A 19,158-nucleotide genomic window follows, 5' to 3' on the forward strand; every position below is an offset into this window, starting at 1 on the left:
ATAGAAGCATAGTTGTCATAAAATTGTTGGATGTTTTCAATTGATTTCTAATGCTTTGCATTACTTTGAAATAAATTGTTTTTGGACTTATAAGAGAGTTTTTTAACTTCGCTGTTTTTGTTTTTTTGTTTAATTTTTACCGACCCTTATTATATCTGGTGCCATATCTTTTCTAGCGAAATACAAGTTAGTTTAATTAGTTTAAGTTTTATCTGACGCTATTTTGACTTTGTTTTTAAGTTTTTTTTTCAAATGGACATAAAGTTTTGGATGTATTTAATGTTTGTTGTTTTTGTTGTTTGATTTTGATGTTGGTCTTGACTTGCTTTCTCAATAATGGCAGATCTACTCAAAATATTGCGGCATTTTTCACTCTACTGACTTGTGTGCTTTGGAGGCGATCTTTTTGTTCATGCTTTTTTGTTCATACACCTTTTTTGAAAAATACGTGAATTTTGGGGGTTTTCTATCTGTTCCGCATTTGGTAGACAATTATATCAGAAATTTGGATGGGTGGGGTCGGAACATTATGTCCGATAGCACATTACCGATTCTCCTTATTTCAGTTAGTTTCTCAAATCTCATTATGTCACTGATTCGTCTGATAGAATCATCAATAATACATGACTAATTATCCATAAAACGAATAAAATGGCTGATCTAAAACGACCACTGCAACAATGCGATGGTAACCAATATTCTTGGAATTGATTTTCAAGAATCCGTAACAACTTTAAATCGGCGCTCGCATCTCGGCTTTCGTCAAAAAAGTGCTTTCGATTATTTTCAAAAATGTTTTTGCTTTCTCATTTGTTTTCTTTGTCGTGTATATATAGCATCATGAAAGTTTGTAGTCATGGATATTTATTTTAAGAGATTTTGAAATTAATTTTTCAGTCAAGTCGCTCAAAATTTACCACCTCATAATTTCAGGCTTTTTGGTTAGTTTTCAATTTAAACATTCCATTAAAAGAGTGGGCGGAGAGAATGGGATATATGTTCAAAAATTATAATTTTTTCGACAAAATTGTTTTCACTGATTATGACCAGAAAAAAGCAAAAAAGAAATTGTTAAACAAAAAATTTTGTGAATTATAATACACGTACATGTTGCGGGGAAAATTTCAGCCATTTTTTAGAATGCCCTCTGTATACCTTGTTCGTTTAGGTTGCCAGCTTTACAATTCAATGGACGTATTGTGTATGTCGTTCTCTGTCAACATCCTTGTCATAATGTCATTCGAGCGGTACACAATGATCAAACGACCCATGCAGAGACAGACCATCAAATTCTATCGTGCGATCATCAAAGGCATCGTGGCATTTATCATCGCAATCTTCATCTCATCACCAATGTTTGCAATCAGCGACAAACTCACACTAGATATCAGGCAGTTGTTTCCTTTTATGGCAATGAGTTAAGTTTTTTAAGTTAATAAAAACAACATGCGTAAACAGAATATGGCTGTTCGGTTGTTCGGCTGTAATAACCCAGCTTGTGGTATATCAAGCTAACAAAGTTGTAACAGAGTTTTGGTGCAACGGAAGCATGTCCGGCCAGGGTTGTGGAGATAGTAGTTCGAGTCCTCTAAGCTTTAATTCTTTAGCATTATATGGAGTTAGCTGGTACCCCAGTTGGGTTGTTACTTGTCAAGGTTCGGGCAAAAGTTGAATGACATGTTGAGATGGTATCAATTTCCGGAAAATTGGTAAACCTAAGGCCTTTGAAGATTGCTTACCGAAAAATAAAAAATTGCGAATAAGAGAGCCAAGTTTTTGGAATTAATAGTCGCAAAGAAGAAAGGTCAGTTTTAATTACTTAAGATTAAATGCATAATATTGCCATTAAGCATGCAAAAATGTATGACCGATTTTCTCAATTGCTGAAGTCAAAGATTGTGAATGCCGATAAGAATTATCAGCAATAAACTTTCGCAAATTCCAAAAAAGAAAACTAATAAAATTTTAACTACAGATTAAATTTTTCGTGTGTAGTAAAATATTATAATAATCTCCTTAGTGACTGATGAATCGAAAAACTTGCGAGAAGAAGATCTTGCAAAAAATGCAAACGGCTTCCCTTTTCTTGCATGACTCTTGCAAGTTTTTTTATTTCTCCTGAAAAATTTTGCTTATTCTTTAATTTGCTTGCAGGATTGGCTGCAGTGGGCGACTGGTAGATCTGATATATGAAGGTTAGAGATTAAATAGCTGATATTGTGCCGGAAAATTTTTTCAGTCAAGTTAAAAACCGATTTGCAGATTTTTCGGTATGTTCTGGTTGTATTACTCTCCTCATTTTTATTGTGGACGGCAGTGGCAGAGTTAATTATATTAATTATAGGACAATCGATCAGAGCACTAGGTATTAAAGCAGGCTGAAAAAGTTCTCTACAACATTACGTGAACTAATAACATAACATAAAAAATTATAAACGCTAATATTTTCTGGACAAAGTAATAAAAAAAGTGACAATAAACAATGTACCTTTTGTTTGAAGATCTACAAGGAAGTAATAAAATTTCTAAACAACCTAAAAACTGGGTCCAAAGATTGTTTTCGTTGCCGTTTGATGCCTTAAAGATTATTTGATTGGAAGTACATTGCTTTTTTGGCAAAAAACGTTACTATTTGGCGCAGTTTTGGTTTTGCATCATAAGTGTTACCGGTTTTGCATCAAAATCAAGTTTTTAACAAGGCCATCTAAAAACTCGTTGCGACTGCCAATCATGAGATTTTTTGCTGCAGAAAAATTTTAAGGCAAAATTTGCGAAATATCAATATTCAAAAAATTTTCCTCTTTTGGTTTCTCTATAAACATTTTGTTTGAAAAAATGAAAGAAAAGAGTTGCAAGTAATTGTTTTTGTTGAAAAATTGGAGTTTAAAATTTGATGACTCGAGATGTTTCTAGGTTTTTATCGGAATAGTGTATATGAATTCGGACTCTTGCAGGAAACTTGCAAGATTCTTGTAAGACTTCACATTCAAAAATCATTTAGAAAAATTTGATTCAATTAAAATCAGTTCTGCTGATCAAAACTCTTGTAAAAGTCTATTAATTTGGTTTTAAGTTAGTTTTAGAAACCAGAAGTACTAAAAAGACAATAATGACAAACTTGCCAGACTCTTGCAACATTTTGATTCCGGGTTTAAAATTTTTCCATGGATTTTTGTTTCGTAACATGTTTAATAAACAATAAATTACTTCAAAGGTGTTTTCTGAAACATTAGTACCCTGCTTTTGTTGTCTGGATTAATATTTTGCAAGATTTTCGCTCATCCGCTCATCACTGAGGAGATCCGCTCATCAGTAGGGAATGTTTTTCAACGATGAAGTTTAATTTCGTTAACTTGATAATATTGAATCATTTTCTTTCCAAATATTCTGTTTATAGTATATTGTCTGCGTGCCATATTCGACAGAATAAGCCGCAATTTTATAGATCACTTTTTAAACGGTCTTCCTTATAACCTTCGTTACAGAAACTTTTTCATTATCAGTAATCAGCTATGTTAGAAATATGTGTAATCAAATGTATGTTAGAAATATATTTAATTGTATAACTGTTCCGAATCTCAAATCAGTTTTTTTGTTCAGACAATTTTGGGCGATCGATATAACTAACCATCGTAGAGGGTTGTGAGTGGTATCATTAAAAAGCCCATCCAGCGTAGAATATGGAACTAAAAAGGTTTTTTCAATTTTTGTTTTTTATAGGGAATTATCGAGGTTTAAATTTTGAGAAAATACAGTGAATTCAGGTGAAATTTTATTCACATTTTTTGGAATTTTTGACTAAAAATTCAAAAATTTTATTAAAATTTGTTTATTGTTTTAGAAAGTGTTGTTGATTTTTATTTGTAAAGACAAAAAAATTTTGTACGCTATTTTCAATATTTTTTGTCAAAAATTTTGGCTAAATATTTCAAAATTAAGATTTTTTCATCAAAAACAGCATGAAATAAGTTTCTTTAGTCCAGTCTGATTAAATTTACAGGAAGTACAGACCCAATCAGCACTAAAACAATCTTTGTAGACTCAAAAGAGGCTTTTTCTACTTCAAATTCCGTTGAGAGTGCTCTGTAACTAAAACTTCACCGTTTTTTGCTAAATTTATTCGTTGATTATCAAAAACACAGATTCTATTTTTGATTTTTAAACTATCAAAATAGCAAAATCTATAATATTCGAATAATTAAATGTTCCTAATGGACAAACAGAATTAGCGGGTCTAGTTTTGACCAATCTTGGCCTGGTATATTTCAAAAAAACTTCGGTTAGTAATCAGTCGGTCGTTTTTGTAAAAAAAATTCGATCTTTCTACATTAATTAAATAACAAAACATTTAAATCCAAAGCTCACTAATCATAGTTTTAGTTCGCTTCCTAATTAGCTCCAACTTATTCTATCTAATTGCTTACTTGAAAGCTCATGGTCGTTTTGACTTTTAAAAGTATTTGATTTTCAAATAAACAACGACTTATTGCCCCCAGTCAAAGATCCAGCTATTTTGAAAGAGGTATTAATGAACCTTGACACTTCTTTCAGTTGTCATTTAATGTCTGTAATGACTTTGAATATACTTGTTTTACGAAATCATCGATAAATTTTGAACTTTGCCACTATTTTATCTTACTTCTGTCAACTTCGGGAGCAGTCTCACTAAAAACACGCGGAATCCAATTTCCTGTGATTCATAAATTAATGTCCGTAACGGTTTTATCTTCAACTAATTTGTTTTGAGACTATTCCTTTTCAGTTTTTTTATTTTTGAGATTAACTGCAAATTTTATGAGTTCCTTTTGTTTCCTTGTCCAATTTTCGCATTGTTGACAAGTGCCATTGACGGAAAGCATAGAAGTGAAAATGCACAACGTTGAATAAAGGCGTATCCGAATATTTAATTGTTTTGTTATATAGTTTATGCTTTTTGGGCTGAGACAATTATCACGCAAAATTTTATGGATGCGTTTTGGTTTCGCCTATGCTTGGTTTTTAGTTTTTGTACGCCATATATCTTCCAGCAATAGTTGTCAACTGCTTCCCAGGGCGTATCGCTCAACCTAGTTGAGGGATTCAGTTGATAGCCGTTTGTTTTATGACTTTGAAAATGAAAATGAAAAAAAAATCTACTGTACCTTTTTTGCTTTCATTTTTTTAACAATGTAACTCAATCTCACCAATTCGAAATCTCAAATACATTTGTTAAGTCAAACATTTTTTGCGCGTGGTTATACGTTGTGACTGATTGCTTCGGCGATTAATTTCCTAAAAATTTTTCGATATTTCTACACTGTCCGATTTCTATTTTTTGTTGTCATTTAAACGTAATGCTTTTAGAAGGAAGACTTTTTGACGTGAAAATGAAGAGAGTGTGACAATTTACAGTTCTTGCAGGTAACAGCTTCTAATTATATTGCCTTGAACAGTGTGATCTCGTAAAATTGTTCGAAGTTCTGGCTTCTTTATATATTTGTTGTTATTTTGTGGGTTGGTGAATTAGTCTCATTATTAGTCCAATTGGGTTCCTGAGTTACTGCAACTTAACAGATCGCTGTTTGTTGAAGTCATAAGTCTGTTAAGACTTGTGAAAATATTTGTTTTCAAAAAAAAATAATTGTGTTTTTGAGCTTCGTCTTTTTTATTTAATTTTTTGGTTGATTTGTAGCTCAGTCTCTGTAAACTCAGGTAACAACCGTTTCCTGTGAACTATGAATTAATCTCTTTAACCGTTTTAACTTCAAAAATTTGTTTGTCGGCTTTGTTACTGCTGTTATTAGGAGATTTCATAAAAAAAATGAGATTTTTTTTTGTTTATACATTTTTTAGGACTTTTGTTTTCTTTTTAATTTATAACAATAATCGTAGGTCTCATTGGCTTTGATTTTTTGCGCAATTGAGCATTGGATAATGACATGTCTCAACTGCTTCCCATGGGGATTTAAATGAACATTTTGGAAATTTCAATGCAATTAACTCTTTTCAAAAATAAAAACTTATTTTTGAACTTCGCACCTCGCTGCTCTTTTTTGCCGACCTATTAACCAGTCGCATTGAGTACAGGACCCATATTTTTCTAATGATCTATAGGTTAAACAATTTCGTTTAGGTTTTCTCTGATTCGAGTTGGATTTTGTTATGATTTTATTTATTATAGAAATCGAGTTCTGGTCGTAAATAGTGTTTTTTGTTTGATATTATAGTCCTTTCTAGTAATCATATTATCAACAACGTTCATCGGCCCTCTAGGGTGGCATTATTGTGTTCCATTGGTTGTTTTTGGAACGATTTGTATGTTTTAGAAAGTTTTCTATCGCTTCATCATTTGGAAGTCAATTAAGTCAAGAATGTGGATGAGCGGGGTCGGAACTTTATGTGCGTACGCACATTACCGAGCCTCCTTGTTAGTAATATGTAATCGGCTTTGAAATTTCTCAGAAAACTCTGCATAATAACATAAAAGGAAACGTTTCTATTATCAGCATGAACAACGAAAACAACATCAACAACCAAACTAGTGACGTAATCAAACAGCCAGCATCACAAACGCTCCAGCAACTTCGCAATCTAACTTCGACCACCGAAGATGTTCCAGAACTTACAGAATCACGACTTAGTAACTCGACCATAACCATAATTCGCTGCGTTACAGGATTCAACCACTCAACTTTTCACACATATTATGAAGTTTTCATCTATTTCGCAATTTTCTTCATACCTGGTGGGCTTATCTCGACTTGTTACATGTTGCTAGTTAAATCGTTCCGAAGAAATGCGCAATACTTCAGCTCGGCAACGGATAACACGGCTAACAGCAGCAGTAACCCGAACAATTCGGTCACCGAGACCAGGTATGGTAAATCTTTTCCCCTGCCCCCACCCCGACCGCCCCACCTCCAAGTCATAGATTCGGGATATTTCTGCGTCTACCGTCTGATGAATTGATTCCTAACAAAGTTGTATTTGAAAATACCTGTAAATAAGGGATACGGGTTTCAGGTTTCCGTCAGTTTTGATTGTTATTTAGATCGGATTATCAACGGTCATTGGACTATTTCATCGGACAAGTTTTGCATGAGCGTTAAGGAACTTGCATCTTATCAGATCTTACACAACAAAAATTTCCGAATCACGGCAACCCTTCTATCCTGCTCTCCAATTCCTCATACCCCATCACGGCCCCTCCCTTGCTTTCAGTCTTCTTTGACATTAAACACCCTCCCCCTCCCCCCCGCACGTCGGGGTACTTTTCACATAGCAACGTGTTTTACGACATAAATTCGCTATCTGGGAGGGGGGGGGGGGGGGGGGGGGTGGGGGGGTCTAATCTAATTGGCTCTGGGGTGTTGGAAAGGGGTAAAATAATGGAATAGATTTGAGGGCTCAATCTCCAGGCTTAAGGTTACAGTGACAGATTGCTAATTATTTCTGCGCGCGAAGTGAATTCTTTTCTATTTTTATCACTCAGTAAAAAACACATGTACTTAATGGTCCAATTTATAATTTTAGGCATCATAAGCGCATGAATGGAAACTTTATTATCTTAATTGATTGGTCAATTTGCCGCTCACTCATAAATTCCATTGAACAATCTCCACCGTTTTGAAACAAGCTTTCTTAAACTGAGATCTTGTGAAAACTTGTCATTATACTAGAATAAATAATCTGTAATTTATACTTAAGTTCTATGATGGCATGACAATGTGTATCAAATAGCAAAAAAGGAGAACACCCAAAATCACCAACCTAAGTTATAAAATCAAGTACGATACGTCATCATCTAACTGATATTTTAAAAAAAGAATGGCCTTTCAAATCGTAGAATTTGTTCATTATTTGCTACAGATATCTTTAAACCAAAAAAGGTGTTTAAAAAATCTAGCTGCTAGCAAACGGAAAATTGTCCGGTATGCTGGTAGCTAGAATTTATATGAAAACTTTATTATCTTCATTGATTGATTAAATTCTTGTTCGCTCATAAATTCTATTCAACAATCTCCACCGTTTTTAAACAAATTTTTTAAGAAAGATATCTTATAATATTTTAGCATAAAGCTAAAACTAAATTTATCTCTTAAATTTACACTAGTACAAATAATCTCTAATTTATACGTAAGTTCTATGATGGCATGACAATGTGTATCAAATAGTAAAAAAAGGAAAATCAGCCAGAACCAGGAACCTAATTGATAAAGTCAATTACGATATGTCATCATCTAACTGATATTTAAAAAAAAGAGAATGGCCTTTCAAGTCGTTTAAATTGTTTATTGTTTGCTACAGATACCTTTAAACCAAAAATCGTGCTTATAAAATTTATCTGCTAGCAAACAAAAAATTGTCGGTTTTTAGCAGCTAGATAAAAAAGAAAAGCACCCAAAACCAGGAACCCAGATTAAAAATCAAGCATGATATGCATGATCTAACTGATATATAAGAAAAGAATGGCCTTTCAAATACGATAAAAAGTTTATTTCTCACATAGCAACACGTTTTACGGCGTAAATTCGCTAACTGGGACAGGGGTCTAATCTAATTGGCTCTGGTGTTGGAAAAGTCAAAAATAAAGGAATAGATTCAAAGTCTCAGCCTCCAGGCTTAAAGTTACAGTGAAAGATTGCTAATTATTTCTGCGCGCGAAGTCAACTTTTTTCTGTTTTTATCACTCAGTAAAAAAAATACACTTACTTAATGTTCCAAGTTGTCACTTTAGGCATAGTAAGCGCATGCATGAAAATTGTATTATCTCTCTAGATTGACCAGTTTGTCGCTCGCTCATAAATTTTAGTCAAGAGTCTCCATCATTTTGAAACAAGTTTTTTTAAACTATGATCTTATATAGACTTGTCATTAAAAACTACGACTAAGCTATACTAAAATTATCTCAATTTCATTGATGGTGTGACAATGTGTATTAAATAGCAAAAAAAAAGAAAAACACCCAAAACCAGCAATTTATGCTATAAAACCAAGTAAGATATGATTTGATCGAACTGATGTTTAAAAAAAGTGTAGCAATTCAAATATTACATTTCTTTCACAGTTTTTCTATCACATTTTTTCTTAATTTTTTCTCACTTTTTGTATACGAATCCTACAGAAAAAAAACTATTTTTCAGCCAAGTACATCAAGTTTTCTTTAAAATAAAATTTTATCACAAATGTGAAAATGAAAACACATCAAGGAAGGAAAAATGAGGAAAGAAAAAAGACATTGCTCCCGGGGCGGGGTGGGGTGATGGGGTTGACAGATCGCGCTGAAATTTAAGATAAAAACGAATGGAGAAATTTTTTTTGAATTTAGTCAGATTAATAAGGTTCTGATTGTAATGAGTAATTCATTAAATTTTCAAGCCACAAATAACTATTTTATCTATTTGACCAAAAACTTTGAAAAAATCAAATGTTTTATCCTTAATATCTCAGAATTTTGTAAAATCATTTTAAATCTGTCTCTCTCTTTTTGGTCGATTGAACCATTGTAATAACCCATGTATCTCCCACTGAAAAGATTTTCAAAATAGCCAAATTATAAAAAAAATTTAGAGAAGTCTTTTAAATTCTAAATGATCGAGCATTTTTTGCAATCAATACTTCCTATTTACTCAGAAGTACTTATTTTGTTATTTTATGCATTAAAAACAGCCTTTAACGTTACCTGACGTGTTGGAGAAAAGTAGAGGTAGAAAGCAAAAACTGTTAGAAATTTGCTGCAAATAATTGTAAAGCAAAAAAATTGCTAAAAAAATCTAGCTGGTAACGCATCTATTAGACTTGAAAATAAATGTATGCTAATGAAACATCAAAAATGACATAATTTTAAGAAAAAACTCAGAAAAAACTAGTTTAGATTTTTGTGACAATTTTATATATACTGATACAATCGCCTCAAGAAGTCCACTAATTGTTTTCCAGACATAATGATCTATTTTTGTTGGCGCCAGTGTTTTTTTTGTGTTCGTGTGCGTGTGTGTGTGTGTGTGTGTGTGTGTGTTTGGGTGCGCTTGTAGGAATGTACATGTTGGTGTATCTGACTGCGTGTGTATGTAATTTTGTGTGTGTGTGTGACTATAATATGGAAAGAGACAATGAAAGAGAGACTTGTTCTAAGAAAGTAAGTTCGTTTTATGTTAGACAGAGATGGAAAAAGATTTGCAAAACTGTCAGAATTAAAAAAAAAGATAAACTATTTAATTTATCTTACAATTTGCCTTCTTGTATATGTGAAAAACCAATATTAATTAAATGTTTTTAAGACTCAATGGTAACACATATTTAAGATTTCAGAGATTTTACTGTTGTTATGCTCATGAGACATAATTACTGAAAAGTTTAATCGGTGAGTTTATATCACAAACTATCGCCAAAGGTACATTTACCGATAAAATTAGCTCTAAATTTCCATACCAAGTTATTTAGAAAAACAAAGAAGACAAAAATGAACGGTGACACATCTTGAGTGAAAATCATTTGCAAAAAAAAAGTTTTTATTGGTGTTGGTATATATGTTTGTGTGTGTTTGTGCTTGTGTCTGCCTTGTGTCTGGTGTGTTGTTAAGTGAGGTTTGTCTGTGTCGGAGCCTTTAAAACTGTACTAAACTTATCTTTATAGAATGGGCTAGTGAGTTTCTGTTTTTGTCTGCCGAGAAATGACGGCATATGTTTTGGTTCATGTAGTACAATAATTTTTTTCCGATGTGTATAAGTTCTTTTCTGATAGTTCCAACGTTTTCTCTGACGGAAATTCAGGGTTGTTTTTGAAATCTAGACAGGTATGTTGGAACATACTGTGCTACGCACAGACTCGCACGAACCATCTTGTTTGCGATATATTTTAAGCCAGTCTGAAATGCCAATTGCCGGTTCTAAATCCAGTATAAATTTTGGGCGCTTGGATCCCACTGGTCGTATATAAAACACTTATGTATACAAGAGGTTTAATCATATGTTTATATATCCGTTCTCCGTTAAAATTTCTGAATCTAATTGCTTGTTGTATAAAGGTTTACGCAGGTCGGGTCAGAAGTATGAACAATATGCTCCAGAACACAATTCAAAATAGTCGCTGATAGTTTGAAATGACGCGACCAAAAGTATGGTCCAATGTGTGTATTTAATGTGTGAAATGTACTCAACAACCGATAAAAAATGGCCCAATCACAACTCTACCAACAAAACCCAGTTGTCAATTTTTGATTTGTTTGGATAATACTCTCTGATCCGTCTCGTTGGTAACAATTTCAAGTCTCGTTTGTAAAACATTTGCAAGATTTCAGGGAAGTGATTGTTGTTATACTCATGAAACATCAATACCGACAAAAATTATTCAAAAAGTTCATATCAAAAATTATTGCCAAAGGTACAATTACCAATAAAATTTGCTCAAAAATTCCATATCAAGTTATTTAGAATTAGCAAAGAATACTTAAAGGAACAGTGACGCTTCTTAAGTGAAAATTAGTTGCCAAAAACGTTAATTTTTTTGTTGTTGGTGTTTCTGTTTGTGTGTGTTTGTGTTTGTGTGTGCGAAGTGTCTGGTGTGAGTAGGTTAGTGAGGTTTGTCTGTGTCGGTGCCTTTCAAATGGTACTAAACTTATATTTTTAGAAAGTTCTAGTGAGTTTTTTTGTCTGCCAAAAAATGGCGGGATATTTCTTGGCTCAAACAGTACAATTAATTTCTTCCAATGCGTATAAGTTGCTTTCTGATACTTCCTACGGTTTCTCTGAGAGAAATTAATGGTTGTACTTGCAATCTAGACAGGTATGTTAGAACATACTGTGCTACGCACAGAATCGCACGCACCACCTTGTTTGCGATATATTATAAGTCAGTCAGAGATGTCAATTTTCAGTTGTAAATCAAGTATAAATTTGGGCGCTTGGGCCCGACTGGAGGTATATATAACATTTATGTATATCGGAGGTGTTATCACATGCTTAAATATTTGTTCTTAAGTAAAATCAGTGAATTCAATTGCTTGTCATATCATGGTTTACCCATGTTGAGGTGGAAATATGAACAATATGCTCCAGACCACAATTCGAAATAGTGGGCTGACAATTTGAAATGACGCGATAGAAAGTATTGTGCAAACGGTGTATTTAATGTTTGAGATGTACTCAACACCAGATAATAAAAGGTCAAATCACAATTCTACCAATAAAACCCAGTCGTCAAGCTTTGATTTGCCTGGATATTACTCTATGATTGGGTAAAATTCACGGGAATCTTGGTTTATCAGAAACGGTACTGAAATATGTCGAAATAGATAACAAGTTTGCTAATTGAGTTCCTGAAACGAGCAAAATCCAAACGTATATGAATCTCACATGATTGTAATTAAGAACAGGTATACAAACATATGATTGTGCCTCCGTTATATAGGTTAACCAAGGGAAAGTTTGAGCGCGTGAGCCCGTTTGGAGGTATGTATCAGAATTGATATATACCTCCAAACGGGCCCAGGAGCCCAAATTTACCCTTGGGCTCATTGCGGTAACAAGAATGACATCCTTACTGTAAGGGTTCCTAACCTTACTCTAAGACTTTTTCAGCACTGATTCAGAGGGTGACTAAAGTCGCATTTCGGACTGAAATTCTTCTAATTCAAAGCCAATTCAGAAATTCATTCTAAGTGTTCTCAGAATCAGAGAAATTCAGAATCACTGTTCTGAAATATTTCTGATTATACAGATTGAAAACTTACAAATTGTCTAATATGTTCTGATTCAGTACTGTTACCCACTGAACGTTGGGTACGGGTTTACAATTATTCTATCTGTTTTAAAGGGTTCGCCAGATCAAGCGACTGTCCAGAATGGTATTGATCATAATCTCGTGCTACATGGTCTGTTTTCTACCCTTTGGGACCCTGAGGCTGATCCAGTTTGTTCACCCCGTGGCTGCGCCCAATGAGGTGTTCTACACTTTCATCACAATGACATACCTCAATGCCAGCATGAACCCTATTCTCTACACGTTCCTCAGTAACAGGCTAGCCGAAAAAATTAGTTTGAGTATAAAATTTAACAAAGCTTGGCGTAAACCTGCTTGATAGACCACGATGTAATCGGTTTCGGAAAAAAAAACCACGGAAAAAACCCAACCCAAAGTTAAATAGGAAAAAAAAACCCCATGGAAAGAAACCCCCAAGAAAAAAAACCCCACGGAAATAAACCCGCACTTTACTGCCAAAGAGATGTAAACTCAATCAAATTAAATTAATTGAATAATTAAATGAATTATAATTACACTTACACAGATTCTAACACAATTAAACAGATAAAAGCAAAATATTGAAACAGTTTCTGAAAATGATATGTTTGAAGAAATTGCTCGCAAATATTTCAATAATTGATATTCGTGTGCAGCACAAACAATTCGTTTTATTCTGCCATGATTTTCATTTTTTTTTTTCACTATCTCTTTTCCCTTTTTGTTGTGCCACGGTAAACTCTTGAAGCGCTTGTTGTCTGTGTATCGCCTCTAAAAATTGCTCTGTATATTGCCCCGACCTTGCAGGCGCTATGCGCGCATTTAATAAATCTCAGAACTAAAAAAAAATGTAGATAAAATCTCTCAAAAAATTGCAAGAAACTGATGTATACATTAGTAACAAGTAACTAGAATAGCTTAGTCGACAAAATTTTGAACAAAAATTTGTCAAGAAAAGCCCAAATTCACCCTTGAATCCTATCCAAGGAATATTTTGTTAAGTATAGGTACAGGGGGATTCTCTACCAGGTATCAAAGGGGTCAATTATCAATAAGATACGAATACTTACAGATCATTTATTGGTCATGTGGTTAGATATCATCGATTCAAGCAAAATACTATACTCTTCCGAAAACTTTCAACCCTTTTATTAGAAAAATTTTAATCAAAGAAATTTCATTTCTTCAAATATCTTTAAAAGAAACTTTTAAGATTTCTTTTTCAGATTTCTGTTTTTCTGACCTTAAGATTTCAGATTTCAAAAAAAACTTCAACTTTCGGATTTTAAAATTTCAAAAATTTTTAATCAAAGAAATTTTAGAATTTTTAGGATCATTAGATTAATGCATCAGAATGGCTACACGTAAAGAACGAAAATTAAAAATTTCCACTGTGCGATGCATATAAAAACACAATATTGAAAAAGTCATTTTAAATTGCAAGAGAGGATGTTTCTTTACATAATCCATCAAAAAAATTGCTAAAGCAGAATTTTGTTGATATAATACATTCCAAAGTCGAAATTTTTAATGAAATAAGATATAACTTGATGTGGTACAATATCAAATTTTGCAATTTAAATAGATTAAGGGTAACTTTTAGAAAAAAATTTCGACGAAATATTCTGGTTGAAAAAAGCTCCTAAGAGAGCCTGGTAAAAAAAACTCGCAAATATTACTAGTAACTTCTAGTTCAAAAACATGAATCAATATGTTTAGACTTGATATAATTAAAAAAGATATGCTGGCTGAAGAACAACTATGTTGTTTGACTTGTTAGCGCCTTAACTAAAACGCTTTTACGCCCCGCAAAATATCTGTAAGAGAAATTCACAAACTCAGTAGATGACCGCTTAATACTATGACAAATTGTTTTTTTTTTGCCTTTCAACAGTTTTTTTTTCTTTTTTAACATCAAATACTACCTCACAATAATTTTGATGTCTGATAAGATATACAAGTGTGTTTCCATCTTAATAGAACTATTTCAACTGCATCAGGAAAGATCTGGTGCAATGGTTGGCAAAAAAAGTTCGATGCAATAATCTGTTTTTGGTAAGTTTTGACTCTTTGGAGTAACTAACCACAAAAACTTATAGAGAAAGGGAAAAAGGAAAGCAAATGAAGTCGATTGCCGCAAAATAAACAACAAAATTACAATTACGATAACTACTAAAAATTACAACAAAACAAATTAATCTGTGTCATTTTATTTAACCAGTTGCAACCAGATATACTTTCATCAAATATTGGAAAATCTTTTAATTTAAACTAAGTTAAGTTTAATTAGTTAATATTTAATTGAACAAAACAGCAAAATTTAACCACAAAATTGAAAATTGTCCGAAAAATTGAGAAATCAAGTTCAGTTTCAAAACAAAAAAACCATTATTTAAATTAAAATACAGCACTAAAGACAATATTCTATCTCACTTAAAAATTTAAACTCTCTAAGTTAACGCTAAATAGGTTACAAATGAGACAAAATGGGCAAATCAGAAAAATTTTATTTATTCATTTTTTTCTATGATCATAAGTAAACATATGCCTTCACAACCATATGCTTTCAGCGAAAACTCAACTATTTTGTCAAATTCTAACTACCTATCGGACATGGCATTGATGAGGAGTCTAAGTCAAAAAAATACAAAACAACGGCTATTCCAGCCACCTCTCAAAATTTCACAAATGTTTTTTTGCAAACTCAGTTCTGATGCCAAAAAAAACATAAAACTTTCGCTGACATATTAATGTATATTCCTCGGCCTTCTTTTGCTTGCAAATCTGATAAAGTAACTAAATAGACAAAAAAATTCAAGATTTCAAAAAAATATTGTGAAAGTTAGAGATTTATCGTTTCATAGTAGCAAAACAGCTGGCGAAGTTCAAGAACTCATTGAAAAATTTCAAAAATTTTCTTGAGAGCAATTAAAACTATGAGCTTCACTCAGAAAACACGTTGTATTTTGTTTTGACCTCATTTTAAGCTAAATGGGGCCTTTTGTTTATTTAAACTCACCAATTAAAAACCGAGTTGTCTGTATTTGGGACGGAGATAGTTGCAAAAAAATTATAAAGCCCACAGAGTCAAAAAATATCCAATTCTTTTTTGGTAGCAAAATCAGGCAGATATTGTTCCAAATAATTGCGCATATAAAAATTTGGCGAAAGATTTATCTTTTTTTAAAAAATGATGTTGAATTTTTGATAAAAAGCAATAAAAGTTAGCGAAAGGCCGTCAAACTGTTAGTTCAAATGTTTTCATAGAAATCAGAGTTGAAAATGGCCCTATTTGTGTAAGCGATAATCTTTTCCTCGTTCTTTTTGTGTTTGCTAGCAGTCAATTTGAATAAAAAAGGATAAAGAGTTATATTTTGATCCATTTTTTATGAAAAGTGACAAATATGTTAATTTTTCAAAAAAAAAAACTAGGAAAAAAGTTGCTTAAAACAATTGACTGAACAAAAAACCCAGTTGAACTTATAGTTCCTTCCCACTAAAGTGGGTCGGAACAACTACCGTTAAAAAAGTCTGGTCGTAAAATTGAACCATGACCCAAAAAAATAGTCGATCCCCTACTACTTTTTTAGGGTTTTATTAGAAATCCTATCGCATCAAGTCTTCAACATTTCTCCTCAAACCTTCAAAATTTCCTACAAGGTCCTACGTTCGTTTTCAGTTCTCAATCGGTAATGACCTTTCTTATAACCTAACAGCCTATTATTTTTCCCTAATGCAGCTTTGCAGCATCTACTGGCTGTACGAAAAGCTGATATCTCCCATTAAAACATTCACGAGCACATTTTAAAATGCCGAAAGTCAGCAGTGCCAGAGGTTAAAATGCCATAAGTTGCTACTTAGCCAGAAGTTGAATTTCGTTGGCTTTCGTCATTTTAAAACGTGCGCGTTTAATGTTTTAAGCATGGTTATATGACTCTGCAGAAGTCACTTCGAAATTCAGACTTAAAATCTCGAACCACTTCGCGGTTCTCGATAAACGCCAAAAGTTCTCAGTGACTTCAAGCAGAGTCACTAAACCATTACTTAAAGCATCCCCATAAAATTATAGTCACTGTTATGGTACATTGACGGTTATGAGGGCGGGCTATGCGTAATTTGGTCATTAAGCGTGTGGTTAGGGCCATAATAGGAAAATTACCAAGAAAACTGATAGGGGGTCTATTCAAGCTCAACTACTGTGAAAATGGACCAGTACTGGATTCGAACCAGCGTCTCTTACCTGCAAGCCTAGTGTGCTACCCATTTACACCAACTGGTCTTGGCTCTCGAACTTGGGCATCTCTTATAACCCGTTCTCACGCTCTTTCTTGTTCCTCGAGGCTTCATTTCTCTAGCCAAGTATACGTTGAACAAGTAGAGCTTCTTGTCAAGCTATGTGAAGCTTATCTCATGCACAGTTTACATTAGGTTGTTCTCTCTCAACCTTCTAACAAAAACATTTTGAAAGAAGTAAATCAAGAGTAACTAGCAAGCCCGCAAAAGCATCACAAAATCATATCCGAGCAGGTTTTAAAAAATATAGGATTTTTTCGTGGCAACTCGGGCTCGAACCCATGCCCCTCTTTTAACAGCCACAGCTCTTGCTTCTTAGGCTACCGACGCGTATATTTGGCGTCCATTACCTTATTTAAGAGCAAATTTTTGTTAAGCGACAATTTTGGCTTTGCTGTAATTAAGGTGCGCTATGTTAAACGAGCGCAATGAATTAGCATAAACCGAGCTTCTAAACCAAAACTTCTACAACAAAAGACAACCAAATCCCAAAATTATTTCAGAGTACATTTCAGAGTATATTTCAGAGATCCTTTTCCTCCCCTACTTGGGCTCGAACCCATGTCCCTCGCTTGACAGCTATAGCTCGATTCCATTGCTACATAAGCAAAATTTTTATCAATGTCTTTTTTGTTTCGCGTGTTTTTGCTAAGCCGTATGCTAATGCAGAGCAGGCTCCTAGGCATGATTGTGTGGGATGCATTCTTAAGGATCGCTAAAACATGTGAACATAGGAGCGCTGCTAAACATTGCGTTCAAGTGCGACTAAGACGAAAAATATTGGTCGATGGCTTTTTGTCTCGCTTGTTTTTGCTAAGCCGTATGCTTAATGAGCAAAAAAAACATTTACAGATCAGGCACCTAAGCATGGTCGTGTAGGCTGCATGTTTAAGGATCGTTAAAACATGTGAAGATAGGAGCGTCGTTAACCACTGCGTTCAAGTGCGACTTACATTTACTATATTAGATAAAGAAGAATAAATTAGAAGGGAAAGAAAGAAGGGCGCGAGAAGGAAACACAGTAGTGGATGAAAAACAAGATTCTACATTTTTGAGACAAAAAAAGAGGCCATATTTTGCACCGACTCGGTCTCGAACCTATGCCCCTCGCTTCACAGACACAGGTGTAATCCCTTGCACTACCGACGCCTGATACTGTTGTCTATCCCTAGTGGCTACATACGAATATTGGTCGATGGCTTTTTGTCTCGATTGTTTTTGCTCAGCCGTATGCTTGATGAGCAAAAGAACCTTTACAGATCAGGCACTTAAGCATGGTCGTGTAGGCTGCATGTTTCAGGATCGCTAAAACACGTGAAGATAGGAGCGTTGTTAACCATTGCGTTCAAGTGCGACTTACATTTAATAAATTAGATAATTGCAGTTTGAGTTAAACTGAATGAGATGTTTCCAGATATCAAAACCGGATCAAGGCACTGTGCGGCAGAGTTGGCCAGTTATGTCGGGTGGTGTGTCCTCGTGTTGTAATAAGATCTGGCCAGACAATCGTGAGGAGCCGTGACGTCAGCATGTCTCCTCTCAGTGGAGTGGGGGGAGGGGGCAGAACGAGTTACAGTCACTTGACAGCCCAGAAGAAATATAGCAATGTCAACACAAAGACGTCATCTTACAACGTCTCTCAATTATAAACAACACACAGCTTAGAGTGAAGCAGCTAATCTTATGATGCTCTTTTTCAATACATAGAAACTGGATATCAGTTATACAATATTTGGATTAACTGACGACAAAAGATCTCGAGAAATGAATGAGATCATTTCTGATTCCCCCCCCCCCCTCCCAACCGGTTCAAATTTAACCGCGAAATAGTGCACGAATTACGGTGAGTTGTTCGCATACATTAATGGGGAAATGTTCCCCACGGGAGCAGTTCCTAGATGGTTAAAGCGCGTTCATTTCATGACATTTTCGGATCTATTCTGTTTCGCCCCCCCCCCCCCCCCAGCTTAGTGGGCTTATATTTTTTACGCCCCCCAGGCGGACGTGCGATTTTCTTACATAGTAACGTGCTATATAACAACATATAATTTGTAACTGGGGGGCGTAAAACACACTGGGGGGCCGAAACAGAATAGATCCACGTTTTCTTTCTCAAGAATATTTCTCAAAGGTTCCTCAAAATTTCCA

The 19,158-nt window shown here is 34.1% G+C and overlaps 1 protein-coding gene across 1 annotated transcript; it reads left to right on the top strand.

The window, feature by feature from the left end:
• The first annotated feature begins 1,174 nt into the window (after positions 1-1,174).
• LOC142346044 (uncharacterized) lies at positions 1,175-18,799 on the top strand. The gene is made up of 4 exons (XM_075398529.1): positions 1,175-1,391; positions 6,486-6,854; positions 12,793-12,996; positions 18,425-18,799. Exons 1-4 carry the CDS (start codon positions 1,189-1,191, stop codon positions 18,657-18,659), a joined length of 1,011 nt encoding a protein of 336 aa, XP_075254644.1. The 5' UTR covers positions 1,175-1,188; the 3' UTR covers positions 18,660-18,799.
• Positions 18,800-19,158: the final 359 nt, after the last annotated feature.

The sequence above is a fragment of the Convolutriloba macropyga genome, chromosome 9 (assembly GCF_964194025.1).
Source record: "Convolutriloba macropyga chromosome 9, txConMacr16.3, whole genome shotgun sequence".
In the NCBI taxonomy this organism is placed as follows: domain Eukaryota; kingdom Metazoa; phylum Xenacoelomorpha; order Acoela; family Convolutidae; genus Convolutriloba; species Convolutriloba macropyga.